Genomic DNA, 27,332 nt, shown 5'->3' with positions numbered 1-27,332 from the left:
TCATGGAACTGCAAGAACATCAAGTGTTTACAAATTTAATGTTAACTTTTCTGGTTTAAACGTAAGATAAAATCCATGTTTAATTAAGTTTATAGGTAGGTACTTTTCCCTTACTCATATTTACTTTTAGTGTATTTTGATATATAGCCGAATGTGCCCCTTCATATGGCCGAAACTACCCCCTATGTGGGGTAGTTTCGGCCAATTGTAAAAAAATTTAAAAATACAAAAATATGAGCCAACTTTATGTCTAGATTTTTTTCTCTTTTCAAACAAGTTCCTAATAAGTTACAGTTTCATAAAAAAATATTGTTTTCTGAATTATGTAAACAGTTTTTTCAAATTTGGCTTCTCAAGGCCAATATGCCGAATGTGGACCACTTTCCCCTAAGAATAGTTTATTCAAAAAATATATTCCCAAATAAAATGATAGTCAACGGTGCACGATATAGAATCTTGTAAGAAGTATTCCCAAATATATTTTTTAATTCCTGAATATTTAATATAAAATTATATTTTGTACCAAATGTACAATTCTGTTAGACGAATATTTATTTATATTATTCCCATTGAAGTTTGGAATAATCTAACTGTAGAAATAACATACATTTTATGGATTCCATTATCTGCATTGTCGAGGAGCATATTTTATTTGTTTTTATCCTATTATCTACATTTTTAAATATCTGAAATACCGTGTGCCGTTTTGTTTATCTACCCGTTGATTGAAATATTATAGAAATGTTATATGAAATATTCAATCAACGGTTTACCGTAATAAAAATTTTTAGATGATTTGTTGATTTATATATATATTATACTAATTCATATATCATATAATAATCCCAACAAACATGGTTTTAGAAGAAAAGGATATTGCAACAATATTCAGTAATCAAATATTATGGCGTTAATTACTCCTAATATCCCAAGGATGGAAAGCGGAAGTAGTGACGGTAATAAAGCTAGAAAATAAGTTATCGAGCAGTTCCAATAAGTCGGTACAGCATTAAATATTATTACATAAATACATGGAACTCTCAACCTTATTACGCTCCTGGCGATTTTTAAATTATCTAAATGCTACATGTAATAGATACAAAAAATGATGTACGAGACAAATATTTGCTTTATGATAGGTATTTACATATAAATTTCATTACTTTCTCTTTTTTAGAAATAAAAATGTTGAAATTCTCGTTTCTTATTAATACAAATAAAAATAAATGAATCTGTTGCGCCATCTAGTATTGACACGCTTAACTAAAATAGTTTACTCGTATTGATATCTATAAAAAGTACACCAGGCAGAAATGTAGATGGAAGGATGGAACTACAAAATAGCTTACAAATTGTTTAGTGATTTACCAAAGTGTGAATGGTGTGGACTAATATCGACGTACACAGTAAGTTCGCATTAGGGTGGCCCTTTTTTTCGGTACGTGTTCCGAAATCTACTCAATAGGTCAATAAACCAAATATCTTCAAATCAAACCTGTGACATACTCATGATAATGAAAGAAATATAAGTGGGCTTAGGGAGAATATTGAACAGCAAACCGAATTGGGAAAAGATGTTTATTTTGTATTTAACTTGTGTTTATTTTGTAATTCGTAGTTACAAATTTTTTCAAAAATGTAATATCGGCTTTGTATATTGCCAAGATTCTCTAGTAAGGATTTGTAATTTATGTTTTGAGTCTTGACTGCTAAATTAGACAATTTGTCATATTTCATACTATTTCTCAAATAATGTTTAGATAATAATTTTTAACTTAAACAAATTCTTTCTGCTGAAGCTACTGACTACTCAGTACTCAGCTGAAGCTAGAAGACTACAGGTATAGTAAACATAATTATATTATGAGTTTAAACATTAGAATAAGATTTGTACTGAATCAGATGGTTGTCGTATTGAATAGAGTCTGGTATATTAGGCGCTAAAAGTTGTAGTCCACGTATAGCTCATAGGATTATATATTTGTTTTCTCCATGTTAAATTACTGTACCTAAGTCACTCATCATTATAATTGGTTCAACAATCATTTGTGGATCTTGACCTGCTCACAGACTGTCGCCATTCCCGTCTATTCCTAGCAACTTTCCTTCATTTTCTACCATTAGAATCTTAAGATCTTCTACATCATCAATCCAACTTCTACGCGGTCGTACGCTACTTCTTCTATCCCCTGAGCTTGATAATGCCAATCTCTTTGTTTATTTATTATCTGACATCCTAGCAATGTTTCCAGCCCATCTTATACTGTGCATTTTAATAAAAATCACAATATCTAGATCTGTGCATGTGCATAGCTGATATAATTCAAACATATATCTTCTACGCGAAGGAACATTTTTATTTAGGGAAGAGCTTGTATATGTGGTTCAAGAGGCTAATAGGTCTATCATTTTCTAGGTCTGTTCTATCTCTTTTTTTATGCAACATGATGATTATAGCATTGTTCCATTCTTTGGGCACCTCTCTCTGCTGCAAACATATATTAAACAGTTTCCTGAATTTAATTCAATTAAATTCAATCCATTTTTCTCAACGCTTGTCGACTCTTATCTAACTTTATCTCTGGCATTAGTTCGGAACTTTCATTCATGATCTTCTTTGAAATGGCTGTTTGTATTCCTGTTTGATCTTCTCGTCTACTTCCAAATTCCTCGTAAAACTCTTCGACGACATGTACTCGTCGCTACGGGATATTATTTTATATTGCTTGTTAAGCTTGTTTAAGTTAATAATAAACGTGATTAAATAATTGTACTTCCCCCCTATCATTATTTCCTTCTTAATTTGGAAATATCAATCACTCGAAAAATTTTGTTAAAAAGAAATTGTAGGAAATTGCATTTGCTACATTTTAGGTCCTCACCCTTATGTCTAAAAGTTGACAATGACAGAGATATTAAGTAAAAACGGTTCTCCTTTAAAATCAAGATGGCGGCTGATGCAACGGTGGAATGCAGTCGTAATTTTAAATTTACACTATTATGGACCTCCCTAAAGGTTTGAATAATAAAACTTGGGGCAGCTCGCTATGCGAGTTCAAATGCTATCCTGACTAGACTATGGCAATAGCATAGCAATAGCAAACTACTACTGTTTGCTATTGCTATGCGTCTTTTTACTTTGTCGCTTGTCTTTGGCTTAAATAAAGGGACCTATAGTTGTTAATTTGGATTCTGTATTAAACATTTTAAGGATTTTTAGTAATCAACGTATATAACCACCAGGGCGCTATCGTCGGGCACTGCGCCTAAATCACTAAATATTTGTCTAACATTTCAAGTATTTATTTCATACAAAATTGTTGTAGTATTCTACTCTTTACACCTATTCTTGATTGAAAATTTCACAATTTCCAATGTTATTAATCGATTTTTCACGATTAACCCAAAAACTTTACATTTTATAAAAAATCGAAGTGATTTTTTTTTGCTGATAGCCTACTACAAAATATTTAGTAGCAGTAGTATTTAGTATCAATACTTACCCCCAATATGTATGGCCAACATATAGTCTTCTCCGTCTACATCCAAATAAATGTCAGCTCTTCCTTCTTGGTCCACAACAACCACCTTGCCTGTGCACTCACCATCAATTAAATCGCCAGAAATTACATCACAGTATGTACCAGGTGGTAAAGAAGTTTGTAGGATTGCATTAATATCTCCCTCTAAAACAAATTCAAATGTTGTATCTAGTGGTCAATAAAAGTACCACTGAGTGTGCTTTATAATCATTACTGTCGCTATTTTTTATTTATGTACCTAAGTTACGGCGGTAAATATTTGGTCTGCAGCTAAACGTATTAAAGACAAAGATCATAATAATGAATAGACTACATAACAATCATCTTGACCGGTTTGAGGTTATGAGCTCAAATTTTTATCTGGGACCATTGATCACAAACACAGGATCGCTACAGAAATCAATAAAACGTAGATGTGAGGCCAAAGTCACCTTAGGAAAGATGACCAAACTATGGAAGGACACTCAAATTTTACGAACTCTAAAAATGAGGTTGAACAACTGCTTAATGTTCCCAATACTGACACTCGAATGTGAATTTTGGACCCTATGACAAGCGGAGAGAAAACAGATAGTCGCCACTGAAATGTTCTGTTAGAGAAGAATGTTACGAAGTACTTGGACCGAGCAAAGGACAAATATTTTAATTTTAAATGAACCATAAGTTAGCAAACGGCTATCCAGCAAAGTCATAACTTTGGACATGTTATAAGAGCAGACACTGAAGATCACGAAAAAGATCTCCAACAAGATGGATCGATCAAATTAGGAATATACAAAAGACCTACGATTAGACAACATAACACATGCCGGCAAATGGCCAGCGTTACCATATGGTAACATAAACATTTAAACGATATTTTATAAATTTTGACATTAATTTACATTTTTGTTTAAAATTTTGATAAAAAATTTTGAAAAATGATATCTGGGAATAGATATAACTAGTTACGGAGATGTTGAAGAAGAAGTACGACAACAAAGCATAAAAGCAAGTAAAGCGGAGGGATCTCTTAATGACGCAATCTGTAAGAAGAAACACCTAAAACAAGACACAAAAACAAGAATCTATAAAGCAGCAATTAACAGACACGGCGGAGACAAGACCTGACACATCTAAAACGAGACCATTACTAGAAACAACAGAGATGAAAATACTCCGACGAATATCAGGGAAAACTCTGTTGGATAGGGAGAGAAGCGAAAACATAAGAAGAGCATGCAATATAGAAGACATAAATGGATGGGTGAAAAAACGGAAACAGGAGTGAAATGAACACATTAGTAGAATGGCAGATGATAGGATAGTATGAATAGCATGAGATGTCACCAAATGGACGAAGAAGTATTGGCAGACCAAGCAAAGATGGTGCGACAATTTAAAAAATTTAGAAGGCTAATATTGAACAGGAAACAGGCTTTAAAGCCTACATAAAAGAAGAAAGAAGAAGAAGTTTCAAATTTTGAAAAAAGTTCAAATACATGTATCGTCTAACCTATTATACAAAAAAGCATCCACAAAATACAGAATACATGTCATATAAATAATAAAGAGATCCTAATATCATTAAAACTAACGGAAGTACAAAATTACGGTATAATTTCTACAATATGTATGTAAATGGAAACAAGAAAGAGGCACATGATTATTATTTTTAAGCAGTACCGCTACCTATTACCAAGGACTTGAAATCTTAAATACGAACCTACCTATAGTCATTGCTATGAATCCTTGATTTTCTCGTCCAAAAGCTATCTGATTCTGTCCATTGTCCCACCAATTGGTAATTCTTGTACCCAAGCACACATTTCTGAACCTGACCATATTGTAGATCTAATGCCACCGATGTTCACAGACCCATCCATTGTTGCATGATCCATCTGGACTGAATCCTGGAGATTAGAATTACATCTTGTTGTACTAGAAATTAACAAAATTTTCTAATAATGATATATTTAAAAAATATCATAGTAAAAGAAAATGTACACATGTAAAAAAATGTACAAATGTAAGAAAATAACACTTCTATTAATTTAAATATTATTACCAGAAGCACGGATCATCATGGTCATCCGTGCCAGAAGGAAATACATGAATATGACCAAGAAATAAATGTCGCACAGGGTGTCATCAATCACGAAAATAATATATCTACTCTATGTAGGAAAATAATATATAATATATAAAAGGTATACTTAAAAATAATGCAAAATGCAATAATAGAAGTAATTTATACAAAAGTACACAGATGACCCGGTATTGGCAGCGATCATTACATGGTAGTAACAAAGATAAGAGAAGAAATAAAAAAGGAACAAAAAGACCAGGAAAAACTAATTACAAGAAAGCCTGTAGCATTTTAAATCACTTTGAATATGTTAAAACACCGAAAAAGTATTTTTAATCCTTTTGCGTCGCTGGAGTTGATAATAAACACATTTTAAAGTTTGTTTATATATCACAGATGTTTATTTCTTCGGTATTCTTTGATCGTGAAGCCGCTTTAGGATATTTTGCGCGTCAACTAAACAGGAATATGTTGGTTTATGCTTTGTTTATACTTAGTTGGGTAAACGATTTTTAAAAGACTCTCACTCTCAGTTTCGGTTTCGGTGTCAGTCCAAATTTTTCTTCAAATTCGTAATATTTTTTCGTTTTTTGTCTTTTGTCATAGAAAAATGTGAATTATGGTAGCAGTGTGAAGTTTTATGTGAAATTTAAGAAGTTGGGTTTGAGATTTTATAGAGAGAAGACGCGGCGTGAGTAGTCTGAAGTAACCGGCAAATTTGTTTGTAAAAAAAGTTAATTATACTCGAATGTAATGTGTCGATTTAAATAAGAGTAATCACTCTTTTTGTTTCGTGCCGTCTCTCACCTAAGGGATTTGAAGAACGGCGTTTACAACAACTTAAAAAGATACCCACATCGTTCCATTGCGTTTGAGTTTTTAAGAAGCCAAGTTTCAAAGGTTGCGTCCCAGTACCCAGCTTCCACCCCCATTTTGTTTGTCCCAGGTCATTTCAGACTATTTTCGCAGTGCATTTGTTTGTGTTGCAGTGAATTTGAGTCCAGTTCCAGCCCCAGAACTTTTAAGGGAAAAAAATAACATTTAGTGAAATTCAGGTAATTTTTTTTGTTAAACTTTAAATGTAAAAATAGAGATTTTCCACCAATAATTGCTTTTAAGACAAGTTAAGAAATTGTAATAAGTAAAATTATAAATGTCAAGGATTGGCTAGCTGTCATATTAATTATTCTCAAAGTTTTAAAATTTAGTATTGACATATGACAGTTAGCACTATTTTTTTTTGAGAATTGATACATACCCAATCATAAATTTAAAGTTCGTTTTGTTTTGTTTTTAAAAAGGCTATAGCGACAAGCTAATTACGAATTAAATTTTTGTATTCAAAAGTTAAAAAAAAAACAATCTCATATTAAAATTTACATTTTCGCAAATGGTTTATATATATAAGAAATAGAAATCTGTTTTTTCAATATGTTTATTTACTACAGATATTAGATATGCTCAACACTTTAATTATACATTTTGAGTGCGTTGCATTTATGGGAAACGAAATTGATATAACGACCAGCCCGATAATAAAAGTTTATGGTCTGGCTTTTAAAAACAAAGAGCGCGTGTTCTGTATTGAGTTTTAGTTTTTAGTAATCATTGAGACACCATTTGCATCGGTCCGTGTAATATATACAAAAAAACCGTCATTGAGGAACACATTTCAATTGCAAAATTGTAAATTTTAATATGAGATTATTTTATTTAATTTTTGAATACAAAAGTTTAATTATTCGTAATTAACTTGTCGCTACAGAAGTCAAGGTATCACGATACCTGTAACAGATTGAATACTAAATAGGAAAAAAGGTTTTTTACCGTGAATAAATAAAGTAGAAAAATAGATTTTTAAACAGCTTACCTGGTGAAGTAATGTCGTCATTTTCATCCGAAGGAGGCCCTTGATCATGATCTTCAAATAAAAAGCTAGACATCAACCTAGGGGTGAAAAACGGATGTGCTAACATAAAAGAATTAGCAGCTCTATACAATTTGGGCTTCTTAAATGAAAGAATTCTAGTGTCTTGAAGCCTTTGGTTGTCATGATTGTCTATAAAAACAACACCATCTTGCGCTTTTACCAAGTACCAAGACGGTGACCCCCAATCTTTAAGGATGTGGAGTAGTTGGTTGCCTTGGATAATGTTTCCTAGCTGAACTCCAAAATTGAATTCTAGGACATCTCCAATATCTACGTACTCGAATTTAGAAACAGCTTCACCTCCTAAAATATATTGCACTGTTTATTAAAATTGTTTTATATATTTAACAAATCTAAGAAAAATTTATAAGGTCTTTAATTTTACTGCCAAGGTGTAAAACAATTTGTATATGTGGGCTTTTGTTGAAAGCACCAATTTAACAAGAATGGAGGATTGGCGGATGTAGTGGCCAATGTAACAAAAATAAAAGAGATGTGCTCACAACACAATATTGAGACTTAAAGCAGCTGGGATAGCAGGCTATGTTAGATGATAACCAATTAATCTCAGGCAGGATTCAGACCATTTGCATGCGTTTAAAAGACAGTAACCTGAAAATGAATATGACAAACTGATAGAATTAAGGATAAGTGAACAAGAAAAGAGTAGTGATGTAAAGGACGAACTAAAAATAAAATTGTGGGCGCCAGTAAAGTATCAAGATAACTTCCCAAAGCGTATTATATTGCTGTAATGGTTACTTTAATTATTAATTTCTTCTTCTTCTTCTTCTTCTTCTTCTTCTACTTTTTGGAGATCTTTCAATTTATTTAATTCTGAAGCTGCCTCTGGTTAATTTCCTGGGAGATTGCCAACTATCTCTCTATCTTTTAGGTGGTCTTCCGGGAGGTCTTAAACCGGGCGGCTTCTTTTCTAGGGCAATTTTTGGGAGTCTATTCTCATCAATTTGTCTTACATAATTGTACCACATCCTCTTACGCTGCCTTTTCTATCTTACAATATCTTGAATTTTGCACTGCTCTCTGGCGTTTATATTTCTCACCCTGTCTCTTCTAGTTTTTCCCACTATTGTTCTTAGCGTTTTCATTTCAGCAACCCTTAGTATCTGTTTCGTTTTGTTGGTCTCTTCGCGCACTTCTATGCCATATGCCATGATCGGTCGTATGCAAGTCTTCTAGATTCTAATTTTACTATCTGTGTGCATATACGGATTTGACCAGACTATCTCCAGGAGACATCCCGACAATGCGGTTGCTTTGTTGATCTGATTCCTTAGGTCTTTTACTGGGTCGTGTGTGCTTGATATATCTATGCCCAGATATCTGAATTGCATCACCTATTCTATGGGGTTCTTCTCAACCACTAACTTGCATCTGAGCGGATCTTTTGCTATTTTCATACATTTAGTTTTGTTGGTAGAAATGGTCATATTTAGTTGGCGGCTTATTTGAAAGAACTGAAAGAGCTGTCTCTGAAGATCATCTTTTGATTCGGCAATAATTGCTGCATCATCTGCGTAACACACCATACCAATTCTTTTGTTGCTTATTCTGTATCCGAGATTGAGAGATGTTACTTTGTTTATAATTTTGCCCATGAGTAGGTTAAACAATAAGGGGCTTAAATTGTCGCCTTGTCTAATTCCTTCCTGTGTTGGAATATTTTCAGTGAATTGGTCTCCTGCTCTAACTTTGGTTACATTGTTGTTATTTAGGTTATGGACTATCTTTGTTATGTTGGTCGGTGTTTTATTTTCTATTAATATATTTAGAATGTCTCCCAGGCAAACCCTGTCAAACGCCTTCGCCAGATCAATGAAGCAAATATACGCTGGTATGCCGAACTCTATAGCTTTTTCTTTTATTTGTTTTGTTATGAATACTGCATCTGTTATAGACCGCCCTCTTGTAAAAACTTGTTGTTCTTCAGCATTAGTGATATGATTTTCAATTTGTCCTTAAGAATATTCGTGAAAAGTTTCATCGTTGTATTTAAGAGGGTTATTCCTCTGTAGTTTTGTGGGTAAGTTTTTTGTCCTTTTTTAAATATGGGGATTGTGATGCTCTTATGCCATTCCTCTGGTGTTTCTGTGTCATTTAAGATTTTGTTAAATAATTGTGACAGTTTACTTGCACGTTCAGGGCCTCCATATTTTAAGAGTTCATTGGGTATACCATCTGTTTCAGGTAATTTTCTGCTTTTAAGCTTTTTGGTCTTTACTTCTACCTCTTTGTCATTGATTGTAGCACTTATATCTGCTTCGTATTCGTTTACCCCATGTGTACCATACTGGCAAACACTCTAGTTTTATCTGGGACCGTGTGTACCTATCAGGCCACAGCGAAGTGTCGTGTTCCTAAAGCTGTGGCTCGTCGAGGATCTCATTTGCCGTGCTTTCTTATGTATACATTTGTGTAAACGGTCTGTGGTAAACAAAATCAGAGGTTGGTCCGTTAAACCACGTGTTCACAAACAGGTTAGATTATAATTTCTAACATACTTCAATCAGTATCAGTTCGAACGTCTAACGAGGCTAAGACTATTTTCTCTTCAGGTTTTTGTTAAAAAGTGGAACTAAAAAAGAAGATCATGTTTCGTAAAGGACTATCGGAAGATGAACTTCGCAGAATTGCTGAGGAGAGTGACTTTAGTGATATCAGTATGCTTGAAAGTACGTTTTATGATTCCGATGCCGATCCAGTGTTCAATGAAAATGTTACTGACGGGTCTTCAGACTCATATAGTAGTGAATATGAGTCTCGTAGAAAAAAAGCAAAAATTTGCAAACAAACACAAAATTGCAAAGAATTTACTACAGGTCCTAGTTCTAACCAAAAAAAGCCTAATACAAGAAGGATAGGTAAGTTATTTAGGAATGCACAATTTCTGTTTGTAGTTTACTTTTTTTTTGCTTTGCAGAAAAAGCTGAATCTTCAAACGTTAGTCTGGAAGCTGTTATTGATGATGTTATATCAAGAAATAAAATAACATAGAGCGATGTGCCAAATCCAGATGATCTCAATAAGTTCGAACTATCCTTTACTTCAGGAATAAATCAGGAAGAAATTGCAAAACTGACAGACCACAAACCACTAGATTTCTACCTACTATTTATCGACCGTCAAATGCAAGTTTTGTTGGTTACTGAAACTAATAAATACACCGAACAAACAATAATTGCTGGTATTGCAAATGAATCAATAACTAAACATTCGCTTATGAGTTACTGGAGACCAACTGATAGAGAAGAATTGCTTCGATTTTTGGCTCTCATTATTTGGATGGGGTTAGACAGAAAACCCGATCTCAGAGATTATTGGAGTAACAATTTATTTTACAAGAATGAAGTTTCTAAAATGTGTGAAATAAGTAGAAGTCGATTTGAAATAATATTACACTTCTTTCACATTTCAGATAACGAGAGCTAACGAGAGATAACGATTATTATTATTATTATTAAATACTAAATGAAAAGTTTCAGAAAATATATACTTCTACAGAATCGTTATGTATTGACAAAAATATGGTGCCATTTTGTGATAGACTTAATTTTTTGCAATACATTCTTGAAAAAGACACAAATTGTTTAAACTTTGCGTCGCAGATATACGTACGCCGTAAAAGTGTACGGTGGAAAAGAGATGCAACCATCTGAAAAGTCGTTAGCATCCAGAGTGGTAATGGAACTTACGCAACTGCTTCTAGATACAGGCAGAACTTTATATACTGATAATTTTTATACGAGTGTTTACTTGGCCCATGATTTAAATAATAGGAAAACCCATTTAGTCGGAACATTACGTGCCAATAGGAAACATAATCCAAAAGCGGTAGTCGATGCAAAATTAAAAAGAGATGACATGAAATATCTACAGAGTAATACAAAAGTAGTTATCGGAAAATGAAAAGGTAAACGGGACGTTTTGTGTTTAATGACCAAGCATATTCCTTTGATAATATATCTTTAAACAAAACGTGGACCTGTTCCCAAACCATCGACCATTGTTGACTATAATTCTGTAAAATCTTTTATCGATGTGTCGGATCAAAAGGCTGCATATAATTCCCCTGTTCAACGAAGTATAAAGTGGTATCGTAAATTGGCTGTAGAATTACTAACAAATACCGCAATTGTGAACTCCCTCAATTACTGAGTTCCGTGAACAGATTGTTCAAAGTCTTTTAATGCCACAAACAACTTCTGAAAACACTTTAACAACTCTGCATACGTTGGACGACAAAGACAAAAGGGGAATGTGTTCAGTATGTTATAAGAACTGTCGAACCGTGAAGGAAGAACATTAGCGATGAAGAATGCCAAAAAGGTGTACACTTTTTGTCCGGCATGTGCGGTTACTACCGCATATAAATGTGTGTTAAGTGAATTTTGTGAATATTCATACATGTTCTTTGAAAAACTTAAATTGTTTTTATATTTTAAAACTTAAAATATCTTAGGGAGAAGGTATTTGATTATCTTCCTGGGGTGAGCCAATGTGGCACACATGGTCCACATTATAACAAATTACAAAAATAATTATAAATAGACCGTGTGTACCGTGTTGGTACATGTTGTTTTTTACTTAAAAAAATGTATTTTTTTTTATTTTAGAATAGAAATAAATAGTTATACACATTCTTATTTCAAAATTATTTAAAAAATGTTCCGGTCTGACAGAAAACTTATCCGGGGCTTAACGTGTTAAAATTTCACCGGGTTAATTATTACTCAGAACGAAAAAAACCAAACCAAAATACACTCTTACACCCTTCTAATAGATAAAAAAAAATAAAAAACCAATATTTTTCAAATTTAATACATCTTAAACTAAATTCTTGACACGACTTTTCGTTACAAAAAGCTAACCCGCCATCCTCGTTTGACTATCTACATCGAAATGAAGTCTGACGCTCTCCTAGGGTAGCTATGAATCTTTCGTTCTACGCACACTCTACCATATTTATAATGTTGAAATTCTTTTGACGGTAATATGAATGGTCTGACTATTAGTGATTATAAAAAACTATTGATTTTTAAATCATAATTAGAAAGTGACGAACCTTACAAAGTGTTACTGGTATCTGATAATGTGGCAGACTTGACTCCTTAAGTTTCATTGCCTTACCGATTGACTTAACCAATGCCACTAAAAGAGTCTTTTAATACCTAGGTGATGAAAGTTCGCCCCATTATTTTAAGGATAATATTATTATGTGAGGATTATAAGTACAATTTGAAACTCTTAACTCAAGATATAACAAAAAAATTTGAACATAATTAAAAAAAAATACATAAAAATAATCTAGCTCCCAGAGCAACAAATAAAATATGTTGCTTTAACTCCAATTAATGATCGGGTTCTGACAGCCGTACCATAACCAAATTTATTAACGTCTTTTTTGGAATCCATTGTACACAGTCTTTTTTGGAGTTTTTCAATAAAATATCATAATATAGAACCAGCTTTAAGAAAAATTTCTGTATTTTTCTACCAAATGAGATCTCTCCTAGTGGTGAAGCTTTTAAAAACTGGACCATAGCTCTGAAGATGGCTTTGTAAGTCGAAAGCCCTTAGCTAGGAAATAAATGTTTACCCACTTTAAAAATACTTTTCTTTTCCATTCTTTGATTTCAAAGACTGCTTTAGTTTTCATCAGAAATCACGTGACACCAAATCGTTACATATAATGAAGTAGTAGTCTACTTGCACTGAAGAGAAATAATGATAAAACATGATTAATTTAAAACGTTACGTCCCATACGTGAATACAGTATTATCTATGGTAAGAAATGTAGTGGATAAGCAACAGAAAAATATATAGAAATAAATAACTAAATTACACAAAAACCACATCTAAAAATAAAGAAAATTTTATATTTTTTTCTTTCATATTTTATTTAGAATCTCACCCAAATCAGGAACTTCTTGATAAATATACGGTCGTGTTCCTTCGGCAAATCCGTGTTGAGTACTTAAATTTTGGGCGTTATCGTATATATATTTAAGATCTGAAGGCCACATGTGTTTTGCTGCATCCACTCTTATTCCTGCTACTCCTAAATCCAATAGTCTGTCTATATATTGTAAAAGTTTTTTTCGGACGCTATAAAGACTCTAAAAATTAATAAAAAAATTGATAGCAAAAAAACTTTTTTCTGTTCTAATGTAATAAAGGCAATAACATCACAAGCGGGTAGAACCCGCTTTTATAATGAATTCAACAAAGCTCTAGGCGGTAGTGAAGCTACATACTGTAATTATATTATAATTGTTTAATATATAAAATTTTCGATAACTAACTGCCTGAAATAAGGTATTCTGTTCTTAATTGTTATAACAGTGCTCTAGTATTAAAACCGTCGTGAAAATGGATCTCAAAACCCAGGAGAAAATGACAATAGTAGAGTATTATTTCCGCCCATGCGGAAATGAACGGAATAATGATGTAAGTTTAAAATTAGTGACTAAAAAATATCGACGTGTTTAACAAGAAGACCCGCAGTAAAAGTCAAATGTTAGCAATGGTTGAGAAATTTCGTAACAGGTAGTGTGTTGTGTCAGCTGAAAGGACTCTTCTGGTCATCTAAAATTAGTTATTATCAACAATATTCAAGGACGTGTTCTCGATTCGTCCTTACAGTCTCCAAAAGGAAGCCCTTAATGTATCGCAAGCTATACGTACTATAAACGTACTATAAACGTACTATAAACGTACTATAAACGTACTATAAACGTTCTATAAACGTACTATAAACGTACTATGAACGTACTATAAAAGTACTATAAACGTAGTATAAACGTACTATAAACGTACTATAAACGTACTATAAACGTAATATAAATGTACTATAAACTAGATGTCAGTAAGACACCCATTGTTCGCAGTTCTTGGTGGTTATCTTTACCGCATTCAAATTGGACGAAAACTAAACATTGCAAACAAACGTGTAAGAGAAGTCTACTGTAAACAAGTTTCCTAAGCAGTTGTGCTCAATCTTTCGTCCAGTACGTATCCACTCGGATTCATCGAAAACTAACGCGTTATCTATAGATAAAAAGTTTGTGCGTAATTATTGTAAAATTGTGTTGTTTATAAATAATATTGACTTTAGTTTCATTACAATGGTGGAAGAAGATCCTCCTGATGAAGGCGGATTGGACAATATGATTATGGAATATAATTTGGAGATTCAAAATACAACAAATAATGCTGTCATTGATAAGGAGCTACTCAAAAAATTGTTTAATTTGCAAAAAGCTCATCTTTATTCTAATAAAGTGTATATCTTTATCGAAAAAACAAATAAGGATGAGGTTGTTGCTGTCCAAAATATAACAAGTATAGCCAGTGTATGTAAGAATAGGGTACGTGTTGGGTTAAAGTTAATAAAAAATCCACAAGGAAACTAAGTTCCTGTGGCTGGCTGTGTACCATGTATCACAAAAAAATTATTTAAAAATTACTTTATACCTTTTATAAAAGAATCTTCAATGAAAAATGGCAATAAATCAATAAAAGACGAACATTTATATATATAATTTCGGTTTACAACGTTCTTCGACGTCTTCCGATTTCCAATCTCCATCTCATTCTATCGTTCCATAGATCGTCTTCCAGTTCTCATTCTCTGATTTCTTTATCAACTCCTTCTCTCCAACTTCTAGGCCTACCTGGTCTTCGCCTACCTCTTGGTTGCCATTCAAGAATTTGTCTTGGTATTCTATTCCCCGGCATTCTCCTTACGTGTCCGTACCATCTGAGTTGTGTCGTTTTGATGTCATCAACAATATTATGTGTAACCCCCATGATTTCTCGGACTCTCTCGTTTGTTATTCTGTCGCGTCTGGAGATTCCCGCCGAGCGGCGCCAGAAGTCCATTTCTGTTGCTCTAAGCATTTTCTCTGATCTGTCTTTTAGGGGCCACACTTCGCATCCATATGTTGTGATACTTTTTATTATGGTGTTGTATATTCTTCTTTTATTGTCTTTAGAGATGTTTTTATCCCATAGTACGCTGTTTAGTAAGACTATGCCTTTCCTTCCCTGTGTATTTCGTTCCTTAATGGCTGCATCTAATTTTCCGTCTTGAGTGATCTTTACTCCTAGGTATTTGTAGTTAGCACATAGTTTGATCTCTTGATTTTCCTCTACGAGAAGGTTATGTTGATCTCCTCCGATACTCATGTACTCAGTTTTTTCCATATTCACTTCCAAACCCCACTCTGTAAACTCTTCTAATAGTTTTCGCATCATGTAACTAAGGTCTTCAGAGTAATGTGCGATGATGATCTGGTCATCCGCAAAGCACAGAGTGTACAAAGTTAAGTCTATTAGTGGTATGCCCATATTCGTACATTTTTTCTTCCATTTGTTGAGTGCTGCTTCGAGGTATATTTTGAATAATGTTGGGGATATACAGCATCCTTGTCTTAGTCCTTTAGTCACTTTGAATCCTGGTGTTATCAGATTTCCTGTTTTAATTCTTGTTGTTTGTTGGTAGTACAACGTTTTTACTGCTTCAATCAATTCTATATTTATATTTTTCTTGACTGGCCTTTTGGCTTTGCCAGTGCCATTAACTTAGGAAAAAAAAATATTTATATTTGTTTTCCCCAGTGCCTCCCATAATTTATCAAGCGGGATACTATCATATGCTTTCCTAAGGTCTAGGAACGTCAGATGGACTTCTTGGCCACGAGCAATTTTCTTTTCAATTATCTGAGTAATAGAGAAGACATGGTCTATTGTAGATCGACCTGCACGAAAACCAGCCTGTTCTTCGGCTTCCATATCTTGGTATTCTTCTTCTATTCGATTTTTTTATTAAATGTTCGTCTTATTTTAAGACGAACATTTAAATGAACATAATCTAACTGCATTTATTCCTAATAATTTATTGCAAAGAAAAAGGTATTATAAGAAATGTTTCTACAACTTTTAATGACAAATACCTTTTTGAAACTTTTAATATCTCCTGTAACAGTTACAGGAGAGATAAGATTTTCAAAAAGGTATTTGTCATTAAAAGTTGTATAATAGAAACATTTCTTATAATACCTATAGTTACTATAACTGAGGTTATTAGATTTAAAAGAAAAATAGTCTTAGACGGAGATAAAGGTTATATATTCAGGCTAATGACTTTATTGACTTTTGAAAGCAATATGCTACTGACTCACGAGTCGAGTCGAGTCATATATACATAAATTTATCCAGTGCTATAAGTATCTTGAACATGAACATGTAGCAAAATATTGTCGCAGTACAAAAGATGACAAACATGAATGAAGGGGTCCCCAAGATAATTTTTGTAAGCATTTTAAAAGTGATCAGCATAAATCTATTTCAAAAAGTTGTCCTAGATTCGTTAAGTAGAACAAAATTAAAAAATTTATGACAGAACAAAATTAAACCTTTTTAGAAGCAAAAACTAGCCTCCGGAATGACTACACTGCGGCTTTAAATACAAATTATATTTACAGTTTTGGATAGATACCTATAAATAAGGCTCCTAAGAGAAAGAAAACATAAACTGAACATTTATAAAATAAATAGCACTTTGAAAATTACTTAATGAACAAAGAAGTTATAGACATGAGTTAAGAAGTATCTCAAAGTAAAAGCTAAATATAACTGGCGTAAGTGGTGTGCTAATTTAAACAAAAATATCCATCTACAGAGCTCTGGGCCCAAGCAAAAAAATCCAGAGATATACTACAATCACTAAGAAACCTTGTAACTTTAACTATCAAGATCATTTCTTTAACATAATAGCTTAGCCATTGGTGCATAACAATATCAACCATTTAATGACCAAACGAGAACAAGACAAGAATAATCATCGTATATTTTTAGAGTTTATAGGTTTAAAAGAAAACGCATTAGATAATAGAAAAAATATCTCTTCTGCATATGATGAAATTCGGTATCCTATGCTTTATCATTTACCAATTAATGCTAAAATATATTTAGCTCAAATAATGAACGATATTTGGATAGACGGTGAAAGTACTAAAGAGTGAAAAAAGTTGTCGTTGTGCCTTTTCTGAAACACGATAAAAACCCAGATAAAAGCGAATCATACACACCTATCTCTTTATTACCGTAATATTAAAAGTTGTTGAATAAATTGTCTAAAACAGATTAGAATGGTGGTTTAATAACACCAATGCTTTTCATAAAGTCACTTCGATTTTCAAATAAACTATGGGACTGGCGATGCTGTTGGTCAACTGGTGACAGATATACAGTCATGTCTTTCTCGAAATAACCACCAAACTTTATTATTTCTTGACATAAAAAGAGCTTATAATAGTGTAGACTGGTCTATGTTACGAAATAAAATGATCAACTTACAAGTTCCAGAGGAAGTAGCAGACACCATACTCAAACTTTACATAAATAGATCAATAGCAATCAGAAAAGATAACGGCATCATGTCTGAATATCATTTGGTAACAAAGAGTTTACCAGAAGAATCGGTTTTATTGCCATTACTTTTATATATATATATATATATATATATATATATATATATATATATATATATATATATATATATATATATATATATATATATATATATATATATACTTATGATTTACACGATATTCCACCTAATGCAAATGTTATTCAGTACGTGATGATTTCGTCTTTTACACATATGTAAGAAGTTATGATACAAGTTTAAAAAGTTTGAACAAAGCAATTATACCTTTCGTCCAGGACATACGTAATCTAGGTTTTGATTTATCTCCACATAAATCGAAAGTGGTCATTTTCACTCGACACAATATTCCAAATTGTACTACCATAAAACTGAATGACATTAATTTTTCTTTAAGCAACCAAATAAAAATTAAACTAGATCCCTAGACAAAAAATTAACCTTTATAGCACACACTGAGACATTTACAAAAATGTAGTAAGGGATTAAACTTCGTAAAATGTATTATGACGACAGGGTGGGGGGCGGAGGCCCAAACAGCCATGACTTTTTATAAATCATATATAGGATCCATTATAGATTATGATAGCTTTCTATATGTCTGTTCAAATAATACGTTACCTAAAAAATAAGATAATTTACAAAACAAAGCTTTGCGACTCTGCATTGGTGCAATGAAATTCACTCCAATAGAAACATTAAGAGTAGAAACTGTTGAACCTAGACAATTATTAGCAGAAAAAATGATGATCAAGTGTGAAGTCAAAAATTCACCATTTAGTTACAAAATCTCTATCCTAAATACTAAAGAGCTTAAAGGATCATACTTTACAAACAGAAACTCACCTCCATTATGTGAAGGATCTAGAAACAACGACATAATCTTGGTTTTAATGAACAATGATAACAATAACAAAACATAAAAAAAAACAACTTAAATGTAACTTAACCTGAGTACGCAAATAAAAAAGAAAAACTACTAAAAAATTACCTAATACTTTGTACTGCCCTCGCCTAGCCTCTATAACTGCCTGTACACGTCGGCTCATGCTGTCTATGAGGTTGCGAATATCATATTGCTGGATGTTTTGCCATTTCTCTTCTAGAGCCAAGCGAAGTTCGTTAATTGAGGCTTTTGCGACTTCGCAACCTCTACTATTTCTACCAAGAAAGTCCCAAACGTGCTCTATTGGGTTCAGATCCGGCGAACACGTTGTCCAGTTCATTTTATTAATACCACCTTCCTCTAAATATTGCTTAACATACATTGCGGAGTGGGGTGGCGCATTATCTTGAATTAATAGAAAATCATCGCCGATATATTGAGAAAAGGGTACTGCGTGATTCGCAAAAATTTCCTCAATATACCGATGTGCAGTCAACGAACCCTCAATAAATACTAATTCAGTGTGCGCCTCTCGGGATGCACAGTAGACTTCAGTATTACAACAATTAAAGTTATGATTAATGTTTTATCGTTGAATATTCGGGCAACAATACCTAGATATTCTGAATAAATATATCTTAATAATGAAATAATCAATAAGTATTAGGCAAAAATACCAAATGTATACAGCTTTTACACAGATGCATCAAAAGATTCTTGTGGCACATGTGTGGTTTTTATTGTTCCACTGCAGGTACAACGTACATTTAAATTGAGTAAGAGAACATCCATTTTTATAGCAGAAGATTTTGCCATTATGGAAACTATACAATTTATAATACAGAATAATACCAACTACTCCATAATTTTTACTGATTCCCTTTCAGTTTTAGATAGTCTACAATCGCATTTGCGAATCAACTTCGCATGTCAAGATATATCTCGCAAAAATAGGCAGAGTAAGCAACATTTATGAATATGAGAACTCTGCTTAGCAATAACATTTATGCTGCTTTATGAGGTAGAGACTTTAACAATAAAAGCTTACTTCATGAATCGCCTTGGGACCTTCAAAATATGTGTGTTCAGGAGATCCTTAAAATTTCCTCGGACAGATCATATAACCAACAACGCCGAAGTATTACGCCGAATAGGGACAAAAAGAAAACTTCTGCAACAATGAAGCGAGGAAAAGCAGCCTACTTGGGTCTATATAATATTTAGAAATTTGAAGTACCAATTTTTAAAAATTATTATGGAGGGAAAAATGGAAGGGAAACGAGGCATCGAGAGAAGGAAATACTCACTGCTAAATAATATGAGGGAAAGAACAAACCTCGACGCCCGTGCACTTTTCAGAGCCGCACAAGATCGAAGCAACTATGCCCGAATTATCGCCAACATTCAATAAATAAAAAAGGCATCTTAAAAAGAAGAAACGTTTTATCTGGAGAAATCTAGAATATGTGTTTTTCTTGTCACTGACATTTAATATTTTTCTAGAAATTACTCTTATATTGTTTATTATTATTTTAGAGCACGCTTTTAGTTTTAGGTTTCAGTATATTCCAGTTGTAACAGTATTTAATACAATGTAAATAAATTAACAACTGTAAATAATTCGAACTATGAGTTTAATTTCTCGTTAGCATATTTTTCTAATTTGGTTTTTCATTACCTGATTTAGATCTGGTAAACCAACCAACTGACAGTTTCTAACATTATTTGCGTCATTATAGTCATTAACTGTGCAAGGTTTGTTAAATTCATCCCTTATATAAGTTACAGCAGGATAGAACATGATACTGGGATAAGCAGAATTGCCTCCCATACCTTTTCCAGCCTTTTGAGCCATACCATTCATTAAAACGTCAACATAGATCCTAAAAGAATACCATACATATTATCTTAGTTTGATCAGTTTATATAACTTGTATACCTAACTCCTACATTGTTACAACGTTGTACCATATCAATAAGTTCGTCTTCAGTTCCAGAACGGGATATAAATTGGTAACTAACGGGCTGGTACCGTTCCCACCATGGTCTGTTCGCTCTGGTTATTCGTATAATTTGGTTTTCCGTTGGAGGAGATATCTAAAATGATACAATTCTAGTGAAAGGTATAAAGAAGAAGATAAAAGAGTAGTATAAAAAGATGAATCTTTAAAAGATCAAACAAAGGATAAAAGCTTTGAAGGAAACAGGAAACTAATATAAATAGTATATTAAGATTTTAAAATTCGAAGTTACCTGCACTCCTGCAAATCCTTTGGGTCCTAGAAAGTTTTCACACTCCTCAGCTATATCTTTCCATTTCCATTCAAAAAGATGCACCATGGTACTCCTTCCAACTGTGAAATGATTATCTTTTTGGCAAAATGATTGCTGTATTACGTAAATAAGAAATATCGCCTTCCAAAACAACATTTTTCTTAAAATCTCATCGATCACATCAAGCACGTCTGTAAAAAACCTATACATGAACTAAAAATATTACTGTGGAATAAGCTGTCAAAATTGTGTGTCAAATATTATGTCTAAATATTCTATCGTTTCCTCAAATTATTAAAAACCAATCATTTGTAAAGTACAATCAGGATTTTCCTGCATTAAAAAATGGTTGTATGGGAGTATAAGCCCATTTATATATAAAACACTGACCTAGAGAGTACCCCTAGAGAGGTAGTAACTAATTACAAAAAAAGAAAAATACAGATACAAACAAACATATGATAAAAAATCCTGTCAAGAATGCTTCATCAGTCCAAATAGTGAACTACATAATACAACTCCAATAATAGAAACAAGTCCAAAGAGTATATTATGTTTCTGATTATATCAAAGGATCTAGTAGGGGAATAACTCCTCAGTGAGTTAATTCATATCGCATTGATAGGGATCATTCTAATATCTTGGACGATATAATAAATCTAGCACGAAAGTTAGAAGACTCTGATAGATCTCATGTTTTAAATTTTATAATCCGACTAAATAATGTTACAAATTTATACCTCAAATTAGATAATGGAATTTGCACAGTGTTAATAATAATAGAGAGTCTGGTAAATGTTATCAAAGAATTGACCCATACATAACTATATTAAATAAAAATTGGCTTAAACCGGATTTTTATTGTAGCGTTAATTACTTTATAATATAGAGTGCTTTTCAGATAAAACTCTCCACCTTAAATTTCTTTTAAACTTCTAATTTTTAGGAAAAGTGCAAAAACACGTCAATCAATATTTGAAGTGGAAGACATGTCATATTTAAGCTTGCTGGGAAAGGCACACTCCATCTTTTTTAATTTGATATTTGGATTCTCCTCTTTGTACTAATTTTAAAGATGTGTAACACATAATGTTTAAAGTGATTAGTTTCTGAGAAAAATAAATATAAAAACAAGAAAACTGGATTGATAAAAAAACGGGTGTGGCAGTCCAGTGGGACTGCCGGTAGAAGTTATACTTCTATACACGCGTTCGTCGTAACAAATTTATATGGGAGTCAATCTGCACAATCATTACATATGTAATGCTATAGGTAAGAGAGAGCAGAAAGATAAACAGAATTAGGTATATAGGTATATGGTGCATCGTTTGCTTTATATAAACAACATTTGACCTGTAATAGGAGTATAGAAAATGAAGGATTGACTCAATATTTTGATGAAAAGTAATGGAAATAAAATATCATTATTATTAATGTGCAGCTACATTGTGCAGCTATGGAGTCTTGGACAAAGAAGTGAAAAATCAAGTACAAAAAGCAAATAGACTGACAGGATGAATTAATAACACTATATGGCGAAACATACACATTAACACTGAGATGAAGTCAATAATTTATAAAGTCAGTGTAAGACCACTAATGACATATGCCTCAGAAACAAGACCCGACACAGTCACAATACAAAGGCTACTGGAAACGGCAGAGATGAGAGTGAGAGTACTGAGAAGAGTTACAGGAAATACGCTGAGAGATCGAAAGAGAAGCGAAGACATTAGAAGAAAATATACCGTACAGTGTATAAGCGAAAAATTAAAATAGAATAACCCCATAAGCAGAATGGAGGAGACCCAAACAACTCTTTTCTGAACCTTAAAACTTGAATTACTAAATTTTTAGGTAACTTAATTAAGAATCAGTTTTATTTATTGCATCTTGGTGCCATTTTGTAAGATACTTTTAAATGAGACCATGAAGAAATTAATATATTATTTGAAAGCACTTGTATAAATCATTATGTCCCTGGATTTTTTAGATTCTTTGTGGCACCGTTTCAAAATCCCCTCTAAATTGTGAAAATCTTATTAAGTTAACTTTCGGTGAAAGAATAACTCTTTCTTCCCAGATGGATAACGTCACTAGTATCATATATATGCCAAAAAATCTTAATTTAAAAATAAAATCGACCTTTTTTGAGATTTATCTCCATACATATAAACATATACATAAAAAAATTTAAAATAACAATCATTATATTTGTCCCTTTCATCTCTACGCCTATGACTACTATAATGTACTAAATATTCAATGATAAATAAAATAGTTTGGAAAATTAAATAATGTATAAAATTATCGAAACAATATTAAAAAAGATATTATGATTTTTCCATTCTTTGATTTTTAAAACCAAAGTGACAAAAATCAGAACATAATAATTAAAAAAATATATTCCCTCATTAGGATCGAACTCGCGACATTTGGTTCTAAATACCGCGCTTCAACTCATTTGACCAGTAACCTTAAAATAATAAGGTGGCTAATCAATGTCATTATTTGACAAGAACATTATTAAGATTTCAGTTTTTTGGTCGTATTTTGTGTTTGTGATTATTTAATTATTGTATTCCAAAAATGGAAAGGTTGTTACGAATCATAGAAGATTCAGGAAGAATATTTGTTTGTATAAGACTTTGGCCATATATATATATATATATATATATATATATATATATATATATATATATATATATATATATCTACCGAATTAATATAAAATAATAATAATTATATATATCTATATCTTACATATGTAATGATTTTGCCGATTCACTCCCGTACAAATTTATAATGTCGAACGCGCGCAAAGAAGTATAACTTCAAAAATATTTTTTTAACAATTTTATTACAAACATTTAGAATAAACATTTCACTACCAAAAATAATTAAAATAATTAGTGAAAAAAAACTGAATTTCACTTCCATACAATAGTACAATCTATTTTGTAATTCTTCTTTGAAATTGCTTAACACGTCTGTATTATTTAATTGTCGACATTCATCATCTATTCTTTGTTGTAAATCATCTAGAGATTCTGGTTGAGTAGCATACATTTTTGTGTTTATATATCCCTATAAGAAGAAGTCTAGGGGTGTTAAATCCGGTGACCTAGGTGGTCAATCCGTCATCTGTCCTCTTTTACTTATCCAACGAGCGGGATAGTTTCCTTTAAAAATTGTCTCGCAGGTAGAGCAAAGTGTGGAGTAAAGCACAGGTAAAGCAAAGTAACGCAAGATACGATACAGCATTTAAGTTGCCAGTGATAAAGAATGGTCCGATAATGTGATCACCTAGGATACCACAGTATACGTTTAACCTTTGAGGATGCTGTATGTGAAATTCACAGCCCAGTATCGGTAATTATGTCTGTTCACCAAGCCAGTTAATGAAAATGAGCATTCATCGGAGAAGCAAATATTGCTTAACAATTGTGGATTGTTAATGACGCATTGTGTATTGTGTCATTAATTCGAAAAATTCGAGACAACGATCAAAATCTTTTTCATTTATATCTTGTACCATTTTAATTTTATATGGATGAAACTTAAATTTATGGAGAATTGATTATTGGAGAATTGATTCGGAAGGCTGTAGATTTTTCTTCTTATTGTTGACAGTGACTGTTATAGCTCAGTTGCCCTATAACGGCTACTTGGATTACCTCGTTATTTACGAGTCACTGTCGATTATGTTTTTTATTGCAAACTGACACTGTTGCTCTAAATTTCTGCATCAGTTCAATCACACACTTATAAGTTGCATGTCTATTGTGGTGTGTTTCATTAAAAATTCTAGCAGCAGCTTGCACAATTATTATTTTTGTAGTATAAACCTACAATTTTAATTCTTTTTTGCAAAGTGTAAACCATTTCAGCGATCAAATTGCACAAGTATCAAAATACTCTGTTACAACTTTAACCAATTGTTATGGACTATTATATTAACCGATTAAAATGAACGTCCAAATATCGAAAACCTTTAATAGAACTTTAATAAAAAGTTAAGTTTTTTGTTTCTTGATTTTTGAAGGTACTGCAAACAGTATGGTTAAATATTTAAAAAGTTTAAATTATGCTACAACCTGTTTCGTTAAAGTTAATTATGGTGAGAGAGATACTATCTTGTTAAAAGAAAAATTCTCTATCTCATGAATTAATCAATTCAAGCTGAATGTATTATACATTTTTGAAATCAGCACAAAAAGGAAGGAAAATCCAAATATAAAATAAAAAAGGGAAAGTATTTTAAAAAAATAAAGGGATGATACAGGGGTGAGAGGGTGCCTTTCCCAGCAAGCTTTAATATGACGCAATGTCTCCCCCTTCAAATATTAATTGACGTGTTTGTGCGCTTTTCCTAAAAATTAGAAGTTCAAAAGTTATTTAAGGTAGATAGTTTTATCTGAAAAGCACTGAATAGAGATGATCGTAAAAATAATTATCGGGGAATTGCAACTTTTATAAAATCAAATATACATAGCAGAATTAAAATAGATAGGTAATTCAAAATATCATAAAAATGTCTAAGCTTTAGGTATTCTCTTAGAGGAATATGATATATACAAATTCTGAATGTATATAACCCATCAATCATTAAGATATAAGAAAATGGTCTTAAAGATATAATACATTGGTAATCATAGAAAATCCGAATAGTAATCATACATTGTGGGGAGGTAACTATTTTGATAAAAATTGTAAAATTATGAAAATTTTTACAGAGGAAAATTGAAGAAAATTTTACAGGATTGAGTCAACTAGGTCAAAATCGATCCGCAGTGGATCTGATCATTTCGTCTACTGTATTGGCTACAAATAGTGTATGGGAAATCTTCTTCTTCTTCTTCGCGCTACTAGGATTACACCTGTTTGTCTGCCTCTTATTCTGTTTCAGTTGTTGTTGACTGTACATTATCTTTCCACCTTTTGGCGGCCTTCGGGGTCTTCTGCTATACGGCTTTTTGTTTTTACAGATGTTCGCTAATCTATCTGGTCCCATTCGGTTTACATGTTCGTTCCAGTTTTTTTTCTTGTTTTTATCCACCTGTTAATATTTTGAATTTTGCATTGTTCGCGTATACTTCTGTTGGTTTGTTTGTCTCTTAATAATATGCCCGCTATTGATCTTAATACTGTCATTTCGATATTGTTGATTTGTTGTTTCGTCTTTCTTATATCGGTCCTTGTCTCCGCTGCATATGTTAGGATTGGTCTTACTGTTGTCTTGTATACTTTCATTTTGCTTTCCATGGTCAGATATTTGTTTCTCCATATGGTTTCTCGGAGGCAACCACTTACTCTTGCCGCTTTTGATGCTTGCCTTGTGGTCTCTGTTCTTATATCCCTGTCACTAGTGATCTCTACTCCTAGGTAATTGAATACTCCTAGGTATTTGAAGTAAATTAATCAATTAAAAATCTTTAATCAAAATTATTATAAAAAAGATAACTGGGGTCAATATTATCAGGATATAGAAAACTCATTAGTAAGCAATTGCAGGGGAGAGGTAAATTATGATGATTTAATTATTATTATTATTAACGTGGCTTCCAAAATTATTCGTTTTTATAAAACTAGAACATCCACAACAAAAAATACTCAAGGATCATATGCATGGCATGCATCTCTATGGCATGGCAGGGGTATAATAAATTTTAAACAAAAAGGATAAATCCTCTAGCTTAGATAAAATTTCACATTCAATGATAAAAATCCTTCCCAATATTGCTTCGTCATTATTTTTAAAGTTTTATGGTAAGTTCTTATTAGTAGGGTCTATGCCACATCAGTGGAAACAAATACAGTAGACTCCCTCTATAACGAGAACTGAAATGACGACAGACTAATTACCTCGTTATAAGCCGATCTCGTTATGTCAGACAATCATAATACTGTACATACATATGAATCTGTAGTTTTCTAAACCATTAACTTCCTATAGTGACGCCATTCGGAGCAATATAAGATGCTAATAAATATTGTTTGAATGGCGTTTTTCAAAAAAAGTTATTTACTTTTATTGTCAATGAAATATATTAAAACATAAAAGAGTTGTTTACTTTTATTATCCTTTATTATTTTCAAGGATAACATAAACTATTGCTTCTGCAATTTTAAGAACTCTGTTATTTTTAACTGCTTTAAA

General features: G+C 32.3%; 3 protein-coding genes across 4 annotated transcripts in view; 1 reads left to right on the top strand and 2 right to left on the bottom strand.

The window, feature by feature from the left end:
• LOC140448042 (alpha-amylase-like) lies at nt 1-5,366 on the bottom strand. The gene is made up of 3 exons (XM_072541121.1): nt 5,252-5,366; nt 3,504-3,686; nt 1-8 (listed from the first exon to the last, which is right to left on the bottom strand). Exons 1-3 carry the CDS (start codon nt 5,364-5,366, stop codon nt 1-3), a joined length of 306 nt encoding a protein of 101 aa, XP_072397222.1.
• On the bottom strand, nt 5,258-21,354 carry LOC140449415 (alpha-amylase-like). Of its 2 annotated transcripts, none has more exons than XM_072542589.1 (6): nt 21,152-21,354; nt 20,838-20,995; nt 20,577-20,781; nt 13,474-13,678; nt 7,481-7,843; nt 5,258-5,434 (listed from the first exon to the last, which is right to left on the bottom strand). In XM_072542589.1, exons 1-6 carry the CDS (start codon nt 21,326-21,328, stop codon nt 5,376-5,378), a joined length of 1,167 nt encoding a protein of 388 aa, XP_072398690.1. In that variant the 5' UTR covers nt 21,329-21,354; the 3' UTR covers nt 5,258-5,375. The 2 variants fall into 2 exon arrangements, with proteins under 2 accessions (XP_072398690.1, XP_072398683.1); XM_072542582.1 differs by having other exon boundaries at nt 5,288-5,462.
• The window catches only part of LOC140449395 (beta-1,4-glucuronyltransferase 1-like), a 68,860-nt gene continuing 48,170 nt past the window's right edge, over nt 6,643-27,332 (top strand). The window contains exon 1 of the mRNA XM_072542570.1: nt 6,643-6,665. The gene's annotated coding sequence lies outside the window, so the exon portion shown is untranslated. The remainder of the gene's footprint in view (nt 6,666-27,332) is intronic.

This window comes from Diabrotica undecimpunctata, chromosome 1 (assembly GCF_040954645.1).
Source record: "Diabrotica undecimpunctata isolate CICGRU chromosome 1, icDiaUnde3, whole genome shotgun sequence".
Classification (NCBI taxonomy): Eukaryota; Metazoa; Arthropoda; class Insecta; order Coleoptera; family Chrysomelidae; genus Diabrotica; species Diabrotica undecimpunctata.
Note: the sequence above shows the minus strand (reverse complement) of the source record. Positions and strands in the feature narration are given on the sequence as shown.